Below are 14,494 nucleotides of genomic sequence, written 5' to 3' on the forward strand. Positions count from 1 at the left end.
ACAGGTACGACGGGTTTACTATTTTTATGATCCCGTTATTTCCCTACATGGCGCGACTTTCTATTCCCCAGATGAATTTAGGGGGCAGGAGTCTGTCAACAGTCGTGCGTCATGATGATTTAATGACGCCTGCCACAAAGTGTAGACACCGCACAGCCCGGAGATACGTGACTGACTTGAATTCACCCATGGACTGCAAGCCAACCGGGAGAATCCGTCTGCGCCTTATTACGCATGGCAGCTATAGGCTGAAGTTAATGTATAAGTGTTACAACACAAGAAGGCAGCAAAAGATCTGCTCTAATGTTATTGATTAGGACAAACTGATTTCTGAATATGCAGCAGACTAAATGGACAGTATTTTATTGCGTTTTGATTAAGTGTTAATACATTGAAATGAACATCTGTATTTGTCAACAAAATAAGTTTCTATATTAATTTAATAACTAATTTGTTATAATTTTTATTGTAGAAAATTATAACAAATGCCCCAAATACATGTCAGTTGGTGGTGAATTTGTACAAAAGGCATAATTATCCAGAGTTGATGCCCCTCAATAAATTTAAACTGACCATAAATGAGATAGAAAAATATAAGATTGTTTTGGAGCGATGACTACCATCTTAAATCAGCAAATTGAGCCTGACGCTACAATAAGCAAGATGTCCCACATAATTTCTACTTTGGCACACTAATGATCAAAGGTTTTAGACATCTTAGATCTTTTTAATGAAATGTAAGTAGTTCAAGACCAGTGGATAACCGTGGTATGGTACAAAGTTCAAAAAACGTATAAAGTTTGAGGTATTAAATAATGGGTTCACAATCACAACTCATTGTTTTCTGCAGCAATAGAGATAAATTATGTCCCAACTTTAGTGGATTACTTCCAAACGCTCGGCCTATATAAACACATGGACTAGGAAGTGTGATGGTCTGGAGCTCTTCTGCTGGATCCAAAGTTGGTGACTTGCACAGTGACTGGCTATCTGGACCAAAAGGGCTTCACTTCAAATAAAGGAACCAGGACAATCCTCGATCTGGTTTGGGAATAGTGTTGGGAAGAACTTTCCGATTATTTTATTTCTATTGAAGGAAATCTCCTGTCTACTGTGTCTACTTTAATGAGTCAAAATCTTTTGTTAAAAAGAATCCATGATTTCAATTTTTAATCTCCAATTGTTTGTACATTGAGACAATAAACTATGTACGTTTAAATAAAAACATGAAAAACTAGGTGTTTCTAAAACTTGTGATCTGTAGTGTATTTGCACCCATGAAAAGACCCACCTCAGATGTGAAACAAAAGCTGTTATTTTAAAATGGTTTAATATTCCTCAAATTAAAACATGTCAAATCAGAAAGAAAAGTCAGCTACCATAAAGGCCTGCCCCACAGGTTCAATATATTAGTGTACAGCAAAGATACAAACCTCTTTCATTTATTTAACTAATATAAAAGTAAGAAAAACTGTCATATTGAGTTGTATACCCACAGCAATAATTCAATATTATGGTCAGCTTTTAACACTCAGCATTGTGCGCCTCAAAAGAGGCCTGAAGTTAAGTAGGTGTGCGTTTATGAGCATTAATAGTTACAGCATCTTGGATTCAGTGAGTAAAAGACCAATATCTTGATTATTAGCAGAACCATTGATTACAAGACTGCTTTGTCAATATTTTGGAGAGCAGGATACTTGTAGATTGGTGTGGTTATTGTCATTCTTCAAGTTACAGTTTCAGAAAAAGTACCATAAGGAAACTAGCCCTAGTAATGTTATTTGAAACACACAGTAACTACCACCTGTAGTGGCAACAAACTCTAGTAACAGCATCTGCTACCTTTAAAACACAGTGCGACATACAGTTGCATAGGTCTACAAAATAACCCAGATTTAAAAAATCCAGCCTTGGCATTTCTTTAAAAAAGAGCATTGCATTGATGCATGAAAGTGCTAGAAACAATACAGCAAGGCAATGATTTGTCAGCAGGAGAACAGTGATTGTCAAGGAACAATAACTTCTTTGGACGCTAAATGAGATCAAACTCATGATAGTACAAATGTAGTCAAGTCAAGAGTCAATAGGCCAGATAATGCCCAGATAGTCCAGTGGGGATATATGGAAGAACCCTGTCAAACCAAGTGAGCCCAAATCCTCTAAACACACAAGAATTTCTTTGGTTGCCTTCAGATGGAAAGTCATACCTAGTGTACACATTTTGGTTTTTAAAGTAAAGCAGAGCCACCTTACAGTCAGCTGTGCCAAAATGTTTTCAACAACGAGGACATACTGGTCTTGCCCCAGTTTGTGCCTCTCATGTGTTAGATACACTCAGGTAACAAATGTTTCCATTAAATGAAGATATTAAATCAACCAGCAATGTTTGAAAAACCCAGAAGGTCATTTAAAAATACTTAGTGCTGTTCTGAGGGTTTCCCACAATCTCTAAACACTCTTCTGACCGTCTGGATGGAGAAGTATCTTTAATCACCTTTGTGACTCGGATGTTAGGTAATATATAAGAGGCACAAACTGGATCTAAAATGGTGCATGCTGCATGCACCTCTCACTGATCACTGAAGCGGAGTCGGTTGAAGGCCTCTTTGATGTCCTCGTTGGTCTCTGGTCCACTGGTGCCGATACGGAGAACCTTGCTGAAAGGGACGTCCTGCTTCAGCTTTCGCTTGCTGAGGACCACAGTGCCTTCAGCTCCCTGTGTCCCAGGACCTGTCAGCAGGATGTAGGCAGCGTGACGGCCACGCTCCAACAGCGTAGCTGAGATAAAAACACAAACACAGTCACGCAAAGTTCTGGCACCTGTGTTTCCTCAGTCGCCCAAGTAATTCACACTCTGTAGTCAAATAAAAATATAAACTGAATTAAGAACAAAAAGTACCTTTAAATGATACGATGTGGTCCAAGACATTGGTTGACTCAAGAAGAACTTTGGAATACAGAGGATGCAGCATGTAAGAGCGTCGTTCCCCCTTTACATGTGACTGAAGAGAAACATTTCAATCAGATCAGCATGAGTTATGATGAGTTATATCTATGAGAAAGTTGTTAACGTGCATCTTTTCATAAAGGCAGAACACAACTTACAGAAGAGTTGGTCTCTGTTGAGGGCATCAGGCCCCAAAACATGAAGATGGAGAAACTGTTGGTGGTGTGTATCGAGACGGGTCGAGGTGAGTTAGGACTGGCCAAAAGCTCGACTTCCCACAGTACACCACCAGACTTCCCATCCAGGATTATTATCTGAATACAAGACAGATGGTGAGAAACACATCATTCAACATGGTCACCAGGTGAGAGAAGCTGTTCAGAGGAATTTTTCGCAGCAGAGCTCTAACATATTAAACTGACTCACCCTTTTTGAGTAGTTGCCGATATACTCCTCAACCACAACATCGAGTACATCATCTTTGTTAAAGTGACCGAAGGAGGGCTCACTGAATGATGAGAATAAAGGAGAACATGGATTTGACTCAAAAAGCCTGGATATAACACGTTATGATTCACTTTGATATTCAAGGTGTACATTTTTACTCTCACAAAACAAACTAAATAAATAAATAATGTATTTATAGTGGTTTTACAGAGATGTACATTTATAACTCAATAATTACTTCACTTAGTGATGAGATTTTGACTGTACTAATAGTCAGTGCCGGATCTCACAATGCAAATTGAGCTTCCCAAAATATGAATTTATAATGTAATGTATTTCTTAATCTTTGGACATTTAGTTAGCATATTTTGTCCTCTCAGAAGATGAGCAAATACTCACATTTGGGAAGATAACACGTTTACATATCTGACATTTGTTCTTTAAATAACACAACTTCCAAGATTACTAGGAACTGTAGATCATTAATCTACTATCAACAATCCTTGTTTCAACTCTATTTAATTGTATAGTCTATGGAATATAAAAAATGTTACCCGAGGACTGAGCTGGTATTGAAACTCCACAGTGGCTGCAATTTTTTTCCATCAACTAAAGCCACCTCATTCCCAGTCACAAGCAGCAGGTTAGGGGATTTGTCCGTTTCTCCTATTTTCAGCACTTGTTTCAATGAGTCAGACCTACAAAGAGGAAATTAACATTGGCAAAAGCCTTGGGTTAAAGTCACAATAATAGAAGTGATTATGAATAGGTTGATCCACGTGTTTGGTTGCTTCTTACAAGAAGATTGGTATAAGACCAGTTGTGGCAGGGGCATTTTTCTCCCAGTGTTCATCCTTCTTGAGGCCCACCTCGAACCCTGCTTTAGCTTTAGCAGCGATCCTCCACAGTGCCAATCCATACAAGCCAGTGTCTGTGAAGGAGCACAAGTTCACTCACTACTGCCATCAAGTGTATCATACATCCAAGTGAATACTTCTCTGTACTGGAACGTGAAATCAGATAACCCTTTTTGCCCCAGCATCAACACTGGGAAACCAAATCCAAGGCTGACATAATAAATCTATGTATCTATATAAAACTATCTAACTTGTGGTGACTCTCCCAATTTATGTCACCTTTTTGAAGTAGCACATAGTGAGAGCCATCTGTAGTGCGATAGAGGAGGTGATTGGTTGTATCTGTGGAGTCAACAACCACCGTAGAGCCAATCTGGACGCCCGTCTTCCCTGAGAGGAATACCAGCTGAGTCTGCAGACATGACAGGAGACATATTTGATTTGGTAAATATGTTAACAGATTATTTCACTGCCAAAATCTTTTTATTTGCATATTTTTGTCCTGTTAAACATGTTACACATAAAAAGCTTCAAAACTCAGAGACACACTATAACTCCATCGTTACACTGTCAGATACAAAGAAAGCATATGAATGAAGCAGTTATGAATGATATGACTGTTTACCTGTGTGTTGTCAGAAGCCACTAGAGCAACATCGCTGACCTGGTCCCCATCCAGATCTGGGACACTGAGCACAGGCACAGTGCTGCTCAGACCAGTAGGCTGAGACTGATTCCACTTGACTTCACCTGACAAAACACAAATCACACAGGAACAGAGTATGATTACATTTATCTGATTTTATAGCTAAAACTACAGCTTTCCTCAAGTGTAAAAGTTATTATTGACCTTGGAAATAGTAGTTTGACAAATAACCTTCACTTGGAGTCCACTTACTGAATTTTCTCCATGTAATACACTGATAGTATACATAACAGACATGTAAATGAGTCACTAACCAGAGAGTTTGTCAATTGCTGACAGCTGGTCAGAGTGGGACAGCAGACAGTCCCATCCCATGTCTGTCTGTTCATCCAGACCACACTGGGCCCAGTGGAACTCAGGCTGCAGCGCACTCTCCCACAGAGTGTGTCCATCTGTCCCATCCACTGCTACGACAAACACACATGGCGAGGGCAGACCTGGAACACATGCACAGTGCATCTAAATTACACAAAACAACCATAATACAAAAATCCTGATACCTCTTGATTTTAAAAAAGCGCTTTATACCTGAAGCATCACATGTTTCGTTCTTACTGCCGTCCGCATTCTTCAGGATAAACAGGACATCCATCACCTTGTCTTTGCCTGTGTTTTCAATTGCTACGAAGTCATAAGTTGCTGTAGCAGAAAAAAGAGAAGAGTAGTTAGTCCCACATTTGCATCATTAGCAGACAATAAGAAACACATACTCGTACATACCTGCTTCAAGGAAAGTCCTGTTCCAGGAAGTCTGATACTGTGGTCTGACGGGACAGGGGATGACGAAGGAGAAGGCAAACACAATGGTGAGGCAGAGAAACAAGGAGAGGAAGAAAACTGCGGTTCGCCAGTGGGTCAGTTTAGAAAAACCCAAGACCTCCTTGCAACTCTTCCCCTTCAGCTCTGTTGCTGGAGGTACTGCTATCGTCTCCACCCCATCCTCTCCACTCTTCAGAGGGTCGCCCTCAGTGGTTCGGTCTGTGGTCTCCATTGCTTCCTCACTGCATTACCAGCCCACAGGTCTATTTGACAGATAAATGGCAAATATTGAAAGTAGCTAACAGTCAAACCTCATCCAACATAATGCTGGTTTTAAGTAAACAATGCTAATTATAAAAACCTGTTTACCTCTACTACACAGTGAGTGGACACACCTAGGATGACAGTCTGCCTCTGTATCTGCCCCTGCTTTGAGTGAGCTACAAACCTGCATGTGTCAAAGTAGGCAGCAATAAATAAAAAAAAACGGACAAAACTAGCTGGCATTCATAGATATAGTACATCAAAAAAATACTGAAGGCAGCATTGTCTGTGAGTCCAGCTAATTCTGCTGCATCATCCTTTGTGGGTCTGAGCCTATTCAGACGTGCCAGCACTGCCTCCAGAGATTTCTCAGCACAACAACAAACCGCAGCACACCCTGTTGTTTGTCCTGCATAGAAAAGGGGAGGAAATACTGCTGTGTGCTATAAACTTATGGTTACCTATAGGTAGCAAGCACGTCTACTAACAAAGTCACCTACAACGCAATTATTTGCCGCAAAATTTTAGCTAGGTAGCTCATTAAGTATGTTCGTTCCGAGGTTTGAAAAGTTAACCGCAAACTTGTAGAGCAGCAAGAGGAACACAATAGCATGAATTAGAGGTAATGTTACCACGAAAAGTTCCACACTTTGAGGGTGAATTAGTCATACAATCAGCTGACAAAAAAGTTTCTTACTTTACTCTCCTCTGTCGTCTTTGGTGGTCACTGGTAGGCCTGTCAACCGCAGCTGCGTAAACATACTCTCCTTCTACTCGTTGGTTTTAGCGGCGGTTATCGTCCAAAATGTCTCATTACCGCCACCTAGAGGATTTAAACTATAACATCCACTGACTGAATAAAATAATAGCCCCTTCGCATCCATTACTCTACTATAAATTCTCTGTTTTTCAGGTGTTTGAGAGAGCCTAGAGACACACTTTCTTCAGAAACTACCACAACACTTGATTAACATTAAGGGCATGACTTTAATTTTATGTTTGATATATATAGGCAACATGATAACAGGACACAAGGTGAAAGTAAGGTAGATAGAAAAATAACATACAGAAAAGGTAGGCAATAAAATCAGGTTCCTCTTAAAAAATCTTGGAGCATACTAATGTGCACCTATATTATTGTTTATACATTTTATAAAACCCCCAATACTTTCTAATTTTCAATCATTCAAATTCAAAGCTGCTGCCTGAGAGTCTGAACTCAGGGCATATATAAATTATAGAGCGTACACATTAGCCGCTCTTATTGGTTCATTCGCCTTTATCAAACGTTACGATTGGTCCATTTCAGACCGATGGACCGCCCTTAACGGTCTGTCTTTAAACGGAAGTTTCAACGGCCGAACTTGACGTCACTTCCCTACTATAAAAAGGAAACTGACGCGTCTACTACCACGAAATAGAGAAAATCTGCGAGAGGCGATGCTCGGACGAGTAAATAATCAAACAACATAACAAAACACTAAGGAACTGTTATTCAGTTGCTTAATTTTTTATAGCGTCATCGACGGAAGGCCCACAACAATGTCTGCCCAAGCTCAAATGCGAGCTTTGCTCGACCAGCTGATGGGAACAGCGAGGGATGGTGAGTTGCTGTAGCATGCTAGCTGAGCTAAGGTTAGCTAGCCAAGATGGAGCTGCCGCTGAGGCTGGCTGGTGTTGGCGTGTGATGGACAGGCCTGCATGAATGGATGTACTGCAGAGGGCTTTATAAAACACAGTAACGTTAGATTCAAGGAGCCTTGCTGGGATTTAACGTTAGGATTTAATGTTTGTATCCATTGTGGTTATTTTTAATTGAACAATTTGTCACGTTTTTAGTTCCGTTTTCACCGTATTCTTAGCTAGCGTTAACGTTAGTGTCCAAAGTACCGACACGTTAGGCGTTTTACTACCAAACAATGTATCTATACTCTGGTAGTAATCTACTAATAGTTGGTCTAGTATATAACATTACGCAACTACTGTGTTAACCCAGTATTCATGATGCATAATGTTGTCATACCTTAAATGGATAATGTTACGCAGGCAGGACGTTAGGTCAGGCCTACAAGTTGTTTTTAAATTAATGATGGTGTTAACTAACCGAGAAACTGACTTTAGCTTCCTATTTTGGATTAAGGAGGAAAGTTAAGGACCCTTTTGATGTATGTAAAATACTCTACTTTAAATAATAATGTTTGTCTGATATGGGTTTTCCATTTAAACTTAAATTATCTTTATTAAATCCTTGAAAGTAAACCTACTCCTTCTCCCTCAGTAAACATTCAACTGTAGGAAGCAGGAAAAACATGTTTTTTTTAGTGGAGCAATGGCTGTAACGCTATTTTAAATCCACTTTAAAACTTGTGAAACCTTTGTGAGGGTAGAAAATGCTGCTTTTTCCCATCCAGACAACACTGGACACTAGATTAACAAGGAATCTGGTTTTGATCTGGATCTTGTCTATTAGAGAAATATCAATGAAAAACTCTTTGAAAGGAGTAAAACATACAATATTTGCCCCGTGAAATTAGTGGAATGGAGGTTTATAGCAGCATTAAATGGAAATAAAGTGTTTAAGTACCTGTAAATTTCACTTTATTACAGTACTCACAGAAAAACACTTTTTTGTACTAAGTAAATGTATGTAAATATAGAGCATAATTTTGTTTTAGTCGGTTATTCATCAGTCTGTGTTAATGATGAATGAATACATAAACTGTATAACTTTATAAGTGATAGCTGTCCAGAATAAATGGACACTATTATCTGAATAATGTAATTTCTGTTATATTAAAGCCTGACATTCCAAAGTCTAATTTTAGCAGCAGTTTTCAGCCATTTGGATACAAACATTAAAATGTCAATCAGCTGTCTAGTGTTATTGTCATGGGCAGAAAATGACAGCCCATTGCTGCTCTGCCATCTTATAAATCAGGTTCTTCCTGACACTTAATTGACTTGAACTAAAGCCCTGTGGATTATCCTTTTTAACAAGTTGATAATTCGATCTGTCCAGTGCGAGTGACTTTGTGTTGTGAGTTTGTGGGTGTATGTGTGATGAGATTAATATCAAATTCTTCCCATACATATGTTGCATACAAACTGAACAATTGTGGCCCCTTTATTTTATTCATTAAGGTTCAGTGTATCTTTGCCAGCCTACATCAATCTGCAAAGGAGTTGCAGAAAAGCCTCATGTTCATCGAGCCGTGAGTCACACATAATTTTTAAAGCTGTTATGATTAATATCCAAACAATATGTTTGCCTTCCGGAAGTTATTGTAGTTTTTTTTTTTTTTTTTTTTTTTTTTTAATAAATAACACAAATGGGTAATTCTTCAATGGCACTAGAATTACAATTTGGAGTAGTGTTATGCAGCTTGAGCTAAGACGTCTGGTCGCGCTGAATCCAAACGAGCAGTTTTCCATTAGACGTCTGTTTTACTGAAGGCAATTTTCAGTCGAGACAAAAAACTTTGCACACATCATTTACAATCTGACTTGTGTATGACTCCCAACTTCTTACTACAGGTATGGGCAAGAAAACTGTTCCAATTTATACTTTTCTACAGCGGGTTTAAAATTCTGCAGCTGAGGTCTTGAAGATGCAGAAGGGTACAGTATGTGGTGCAGATCGCAGTGTGTATAAACCAAATTTTTTTCCTTGGACTTCATTTGTGTTTTTGTTTTTGAATTTCTTTTCAGTGTTCATATCTGTAAAAGGCTTGGCTGGAACAGTTGTCTGGAATTATTACATTTCTTATCGCAGTCTTAATGGCAGTCTTTTCTGCATAGTCACATTTTTAACTAATGTGTTGACATGTAATGTAAGGTAGCTTTGTTAAACAATTTTAAAGCCATTTACTAGTAATGTGCCCTGACTAATAATGCTCCACACTTACAGAGTGGACATTGAGCCTTATCACAAGCTAAACTGGGTTGAGGCTCTGATAAATTTCACAGTTTCACTGAGGTTTGGGTAAGGTAAGCACCAAGAATAGCAGAAAGTGCAACATAGAGTATACGCAAAGCCACATGTAACTTTTATGTTATGTTGACACACCGACAGAGGCACAGTTACTCTGTTACTGATAAATAATAGAGACACTGAGAAATATAGGAATTGATTTGGGCACAGAATCTTTGAATGCAGTTAATGTCACATGTGTCTGATCCATTAATGTAGTGCAATCACAGTAAAATATGTTTAAGCACTGGATACCTCGCCCGTGGTACCAAGTATGTGAGGTCTTTCTCATTGGTTGTTTTTTTTTGGACTGTTTCAGGGGATGAGACAAGGCAGAGGGTCAAGTTCAGTGACGAGCGAGTCTGCAAAAGTCATCTTCTCAACTGCTGTCCACATGACATCCTGTCTGGAACTGTAAGTGGCCTACAATGTTGCTCTTAGCACTTAATAATAACTTTAAGGATTCCGGTATCTGTATCTGTAAAAACTAATCTGTGTTCTATAAATAATCTTAACTCATTTAATATCATTCATTCATGTTTGAGTTTCTGCCGCTTGAGTCATGTCTGCTTGTTTTTTGTGATAGCGTATGGACTTGGGAGAGTGCACAAAGATCCATGACCTGGCACTTCGGGCAGATTATGAAATTGCCTCCAAGGAGCGAGATCTTTTCTTTGAGCTTGACGTAAGTGATGTAAATAATACAAATGAGCTGCAGTCATGACAGCACATGTAACTGCTGGTGTGGGCTGAGTGGTTGGTTAACCCTTTAGTGTTAAAGTTAAGCTGTAAGCAGCTAACAAAAGCAGTTTCAGATCAACATTAAGCACTACCACTTTAGCAAGCCCACAATAACCGCACTGTTTGCTATGTAAACATGATTACTGTAATGGTGTTTTTCACTTATGTCACTAAGTTGCAGCAACAAAATGACCTAAGTTTTGCACCAACCACTTTAGATAACATGTGTAGTAGTGAATTAAAGAAAATAACCAAAATAATCTTTTTTTTTTTTTTTTTTTTTTTTTTTTAAATCAGCACAGTTCTACAGGGACAGATGTTTGAGTCTTTCATTAATTTTTTCTCTCCTATAGGCGGTGGATCACCTCGAGTCATTCATTGCTGACTGTGACCGGAGGACAGAACTAGCCAAGAAGCGCCTGGCTGAGACTCAAGAAGAGATCAGTGCTGAGGTGGCAGCAAAGGTGAGGAAAAAAAGGCTTTTGTACACGGATTGTAAAACTCAAGTATCCCATGCAAGGTTTTGACTTTTATAAACCAAGTGTTACACTTATTATGGAACATCCAGTTTGCTATAACAGTGTGTTTTCGGCTAGACATAATCACAATAAAACTTTGTTTGGGGCTGTGTTGTAGGCAGAGAAAGTCCACGAGCTTAATGAAGAAATCGGGAAGCTCCTGGCCAAGGCTGAGCAGCTCGGAGCTGAGGGAAATGTGGATGAAGCCCAGAAGGTCCTGCAGGAAGTGGAGAAGGTCCGCACTAGGAAGAAGGATGCAGAGGTGAGAGTGCTTGTAAAGTACTTAGAGTTTATGTATTTATATTGGTTTCCCCCTCTTAGATACCAGCTATTGATCATTCAATGCCTCTCTTCTTTCCCTTTGTCCTCTCAGGAAGAATACAGAAACTCCATGCCTGCCTCCAGTTTCCAGCAGCAGAAGTTGCGGGTGTGTGAGGTGTGCTCCGCTTACCTTGGTCTCCATGACAACGATCGTCGTCTGGCAGACCATTTCGGTGGGAAGCTTCACCTGGGCTTCATCCAGATCAGAGAGAAACTGGACCAACTAAAAGTATGTTTAACCATCTACAGTGTAAAGCCATTACTACAGAAATATTATTTAAGTACCTCATATACTTATTAGAAAACTGTCTTATGATCTGAGTTAAGTATATTGGATCCTTTGTTTTCATGTGATCAGAAAACGGTGGTCGACAAGCAGGAGAAAAGGAACCAGGAGCGCTTAAAGAGACGAGAAGAGAGGGAGAAAGAGGAGAGGTTGAAGAAGAGGTGAGTGCAGACATTTCAAAACCTGACCTCAACTGTGGCAGTTCGTTTTTTGAATAAAGTTTTACAGTTTTTAAACTTGTTTTGTTTTGTTCGTCCATGTATTTCATAGGACCAGATCACGGAGCAGAGAGCATAAAAGGTAAGAAAGTTGCCGTCTGTCCACCCTGAGCTGTGTATTATTATTATTTTTCAAATTCTGCTCAAAACACACAGAGATAAATACTAATGTGTTGTTTAATTCATCAGGTCCCGTTCTCGTGACCGCAGAAGGAGGCGCTCGCGCTCCACATCACGAGACAAGCGTCGTTCCCGCTCACGCTCCAGAGAGAGGAGGAGGCGGCATCGCAGCCGGTCCCGCTCCCGCAGCAGAGGCCACCGTCACAGCCACGAGCAGAGCTCCAGACACAAGTAAACAAAGCTCACACAGTTCACAGCCCAGGGCTTGTAGCTGGTTAGCCAGCTATCTTTGGCCTCTGCTCCAGCATTAATTTATTTTTGTCTCATCAAGATGGATGCTTTTTATAAGAAAATAAGATATCTATAATAATAATAATAATAATAATAGTTGTATAGCTTTGTCTCAGAATGTCTGTAGTTTTCCCTTATGTTGCTTTTAACTGTTTTTATTCCTAAAAGTTTGTTTGTGTGTCAAAAGTACCATGTTACTGTGGAAGATAGATTATCAATGAATAATCCATTTATTGTCCACACTCACTCATTCCCAGATGTATTCATAACTTTAGCTTTTCTTTTAATATTTGGATATTACTCTACATCTTCATCTGTTCTAGGATCATGTGTCTCTATTTAAGCTATTGGAAAGCTAAAGATACTGAATAATGCAGTGCAAACACCACAGTAAGCTCCACTGTATGTGTGGGCACTTAAACAAATCCCACCAACAAACTGATGTGTGATGATGTATCGCAACACACAGCAGCAAATTAATTGGTGACACGAGTCCTTGGACTCAACTCTTAATATTGTAATTATTTTTTGGCAGAAGCTTTCAAGCGTGTTAGCGTCTTATGTTCTTAGATTTTAATCAAGCTTGATTTTACAGATGCCTGGTGATCATAAATTCTAAATAAAGCTCAACATGGCACAGCTTATCATTTGACTATTTACCAATAAACTTCTTTCTTCAGACTCTTGTATTTGTGTCACTTCATTAAATGTCTCGTATGATCTTGTCAAACAGGTCATCCAGAGACCGAGAGCGCTCGTCCAGAGATCGGTCACGGGAGCGAGAGCGTGACAGGAGGGACGGCGTAAACGGCAGGTCAGACTCCCGCCGAGCAGACGACAGGGACATGGGGGACCTCTGAAGACCAAACTCCATCCACCACAACACACAACCTCCTCCTGTGTCTCTCTCAGCTGTCCTTTCCATGTAACAACCAGATGTTACACACAGTCCTTGCCTTGACCCCTTTCGTTACCCCGCCTGGCTCCTTTTTGTTTGATTTTACAGTTACACATGAAATATTGTATGAAGTCACCTTTCTAGCATCCACATATATCAGAATGCATTTTGACTGGGGGTGGGTTAGTTATTGATCAGTAGTGGAGTGTATTGCAATACCCAAATCTGTAATTTGGTAGTCTGTCTGTATCCAATACATCTCATGTGTTGTAATAAACTACCCTACAATGATTCCAATAGAAAAAGCAAGCATTAAACAGGAGGTCTGCTGGACTTGAGTATAAAATGTAACTGATCCATATTCAACTTATTATTATTATTATTAGCTGAAGTTTTTTTGATACAGAATATGTCTGTAAATATGTTTTTTGGGGCCTGCTGATTGTCATAGTCTGAAAAGCCTTTTCCTATCTAGTTTAATCTCCCTCTAAAGATTTTTCACCAGCTCCTGGTAAACTGATGTCAAATGTCTCTTCACATGTTTGTCTACTTAGTTTGATAAAAAGCCCTGTTAAAGTTTTAGGCACACAAATTCAAAAGGAAGAGGTTTTAAAACTTAGTATTAGTTTCTCCCAAATGTCTCTAAACATGTTTAATTTTGTTTTTAATTTTATTTTAACTGTTTTATGTTATGCTGCCAGTAGTGAAGGGAAACTGGTCCGATGGCCTGTATGACTAAATGCTTGTTTAAATTGGTGGCAAGTCTATTTTATAATTTGTTTCTACAATAATTTCTGTTATTTAACATATTGAAAATAAAGGATAACTGCAGAGCTACTGTTGGACATGTGAAGCAGTAGATTCAGAATTGAAACAATGGAAATTATGCTGAAACTGTACACACCTTTATTATTAGTCGAGTCATAAAATGAAATTTTGACCCAAATTTGACAAATTCCTTCATGAACAGATGTATAATTACATGTAAAGCAGATTTTTAAAGGTTGCATTGCTTTACCTAATGTGTGAAGTCATATCTGTTTATGTTTTGCTGGAAATCTTTCAGTTCAATTAAAAGAAAATCACATTTGAAACTAGAGTTTGTTTGTCATGGTCAGGGCATGCTTATTGGATAGTAATATAGTACAAAC

At 39.1% G+C, this 14,494-nt stretch overlaps 2 protein-coding genes across 8 annotated transcripts; one reads left to right on the top strand and one right to left on the bottom strand.

Moving 5' to 3' along the window:
* Positions 1 to 1,170: 1,170 nt before the first annotated feature.
* fam234a (family with sequence similarity 234 member A) lies at positions 1,171 to 6,739 on the bottom strand. Of its 3 annotated transcripts, none has more exons than XM_062443093.1 (13): positions 6,678 to 6,734; positions 6,086 to 6,164; positions 5,678 to 5,979; positions 5,486 to 5,596; positions 5,212 to 5,394; positions 4,877 to 5,001; positions 4,531 to 4,663; positions 4,193 to 4,325; positions 3,949 to 4,092; positions 3,374 to 3,455; positions 3,106 to 3,261; positions 2,900 to 3,002; positions 1,171 to 2,778 (listed from the first exon to the last, which is right to left on the bottom strand). In XM_062443093.1, the coding sequence occupies exons 3-13, from the start codon at positions 5,946 to 5,948 to the stop codon at positions 2,570 to 2,572; spliced, it is 1,650 nt and encodes a 549-aa protein (XP_062299077.1). In that variant the 5' UTR covers positions 5,949 to 5,979; positions 6,086 to 6,164; positions 6,678 to 6,734; the 3' UTR covers positions 1,171 to 2,569. The 3 variants fall into 3 exon arrangements, with proteins under 3 accessions (XP_062299077.1, XP_062299074.1, XP_062299076.1); XM_062443090.1 differs by having other exon boundaries at positions 6,086 to 6,389; positions 6,678 to 6,692; XM_062443092.1 differs by lacking the exon at positions 6,086 to 6,164 and having other exon boundaries at positions 1,172 to 2,778; positions 6,678 to 6,739.
* Positions 6,740 to 7,388: 649 nt separating this feature from the next.
* luc7l (LUC7-like (S. cerevisiae)) lies at positions 7,389 to 14,437 on the top strand. 5 transcript variants are annotated; one of them, XM_062442544.1, is made up of 11 exons: positions 7,446 to 7,583; positions 9,122 to 9,192; positions 9,515 to 10,364; positions 10,537 to 10,635; positions 11,045 to 11,155; positions 11,328 to 11,471; positions 11,583 to 11,759; positions 11,889 to 11,977; positions 12,087 to 12,116; positions 12,224 to 12,385; positions 13,179 to 14,437. In XM_062442544.1, exons 4-11 carry the CDS (start codon positions 10,540 to 10,542, stop codon positions 13,303 to 13,305), a joined length of 936 nt encoding a protein of 311 aa, XP_062298528.1. In that variant the 5' UTR covers positions 7,446 to 7,583; positions 9,122 to 9,192; positions 9,515 to 10,364; positions 10,537 to 10,539; the 3' UTR covers positions 13,306 to 14,437. The 5 variants fall into 5 exon arrangements, with proteins under 5 accessions (XP_062298526.1, XP_062298528.1, XP_062298529.1 ...); XM_062442545.1 differs by having other exon boundaries at positions 9,556 to 10,364; XM_062442542.1 differs by lacking the exon at positions 9,122 to 9,192 and having other exon boundaries at positions 7,389 to 7,583; positions 10,270 to 10,364.
* The last annotated feature ends 57 nt before the right edge of the window (positions 14,438 to 14,494 follow it).

This window comes from Scomber scombrus, chromosome 21 (assembly GCF_963691925.1).
Source record: "Scomber scombrus chromosome 21, fScoSco1.1, whole genome shotgun sequence".
Classification (NCBI taxonomy): domain Eukaryota; kingdom Metazoa; phylum Chordata; class Actinopteri; order Scombriformes; family Scombridae; genus Scomber; species Scomber scombrus.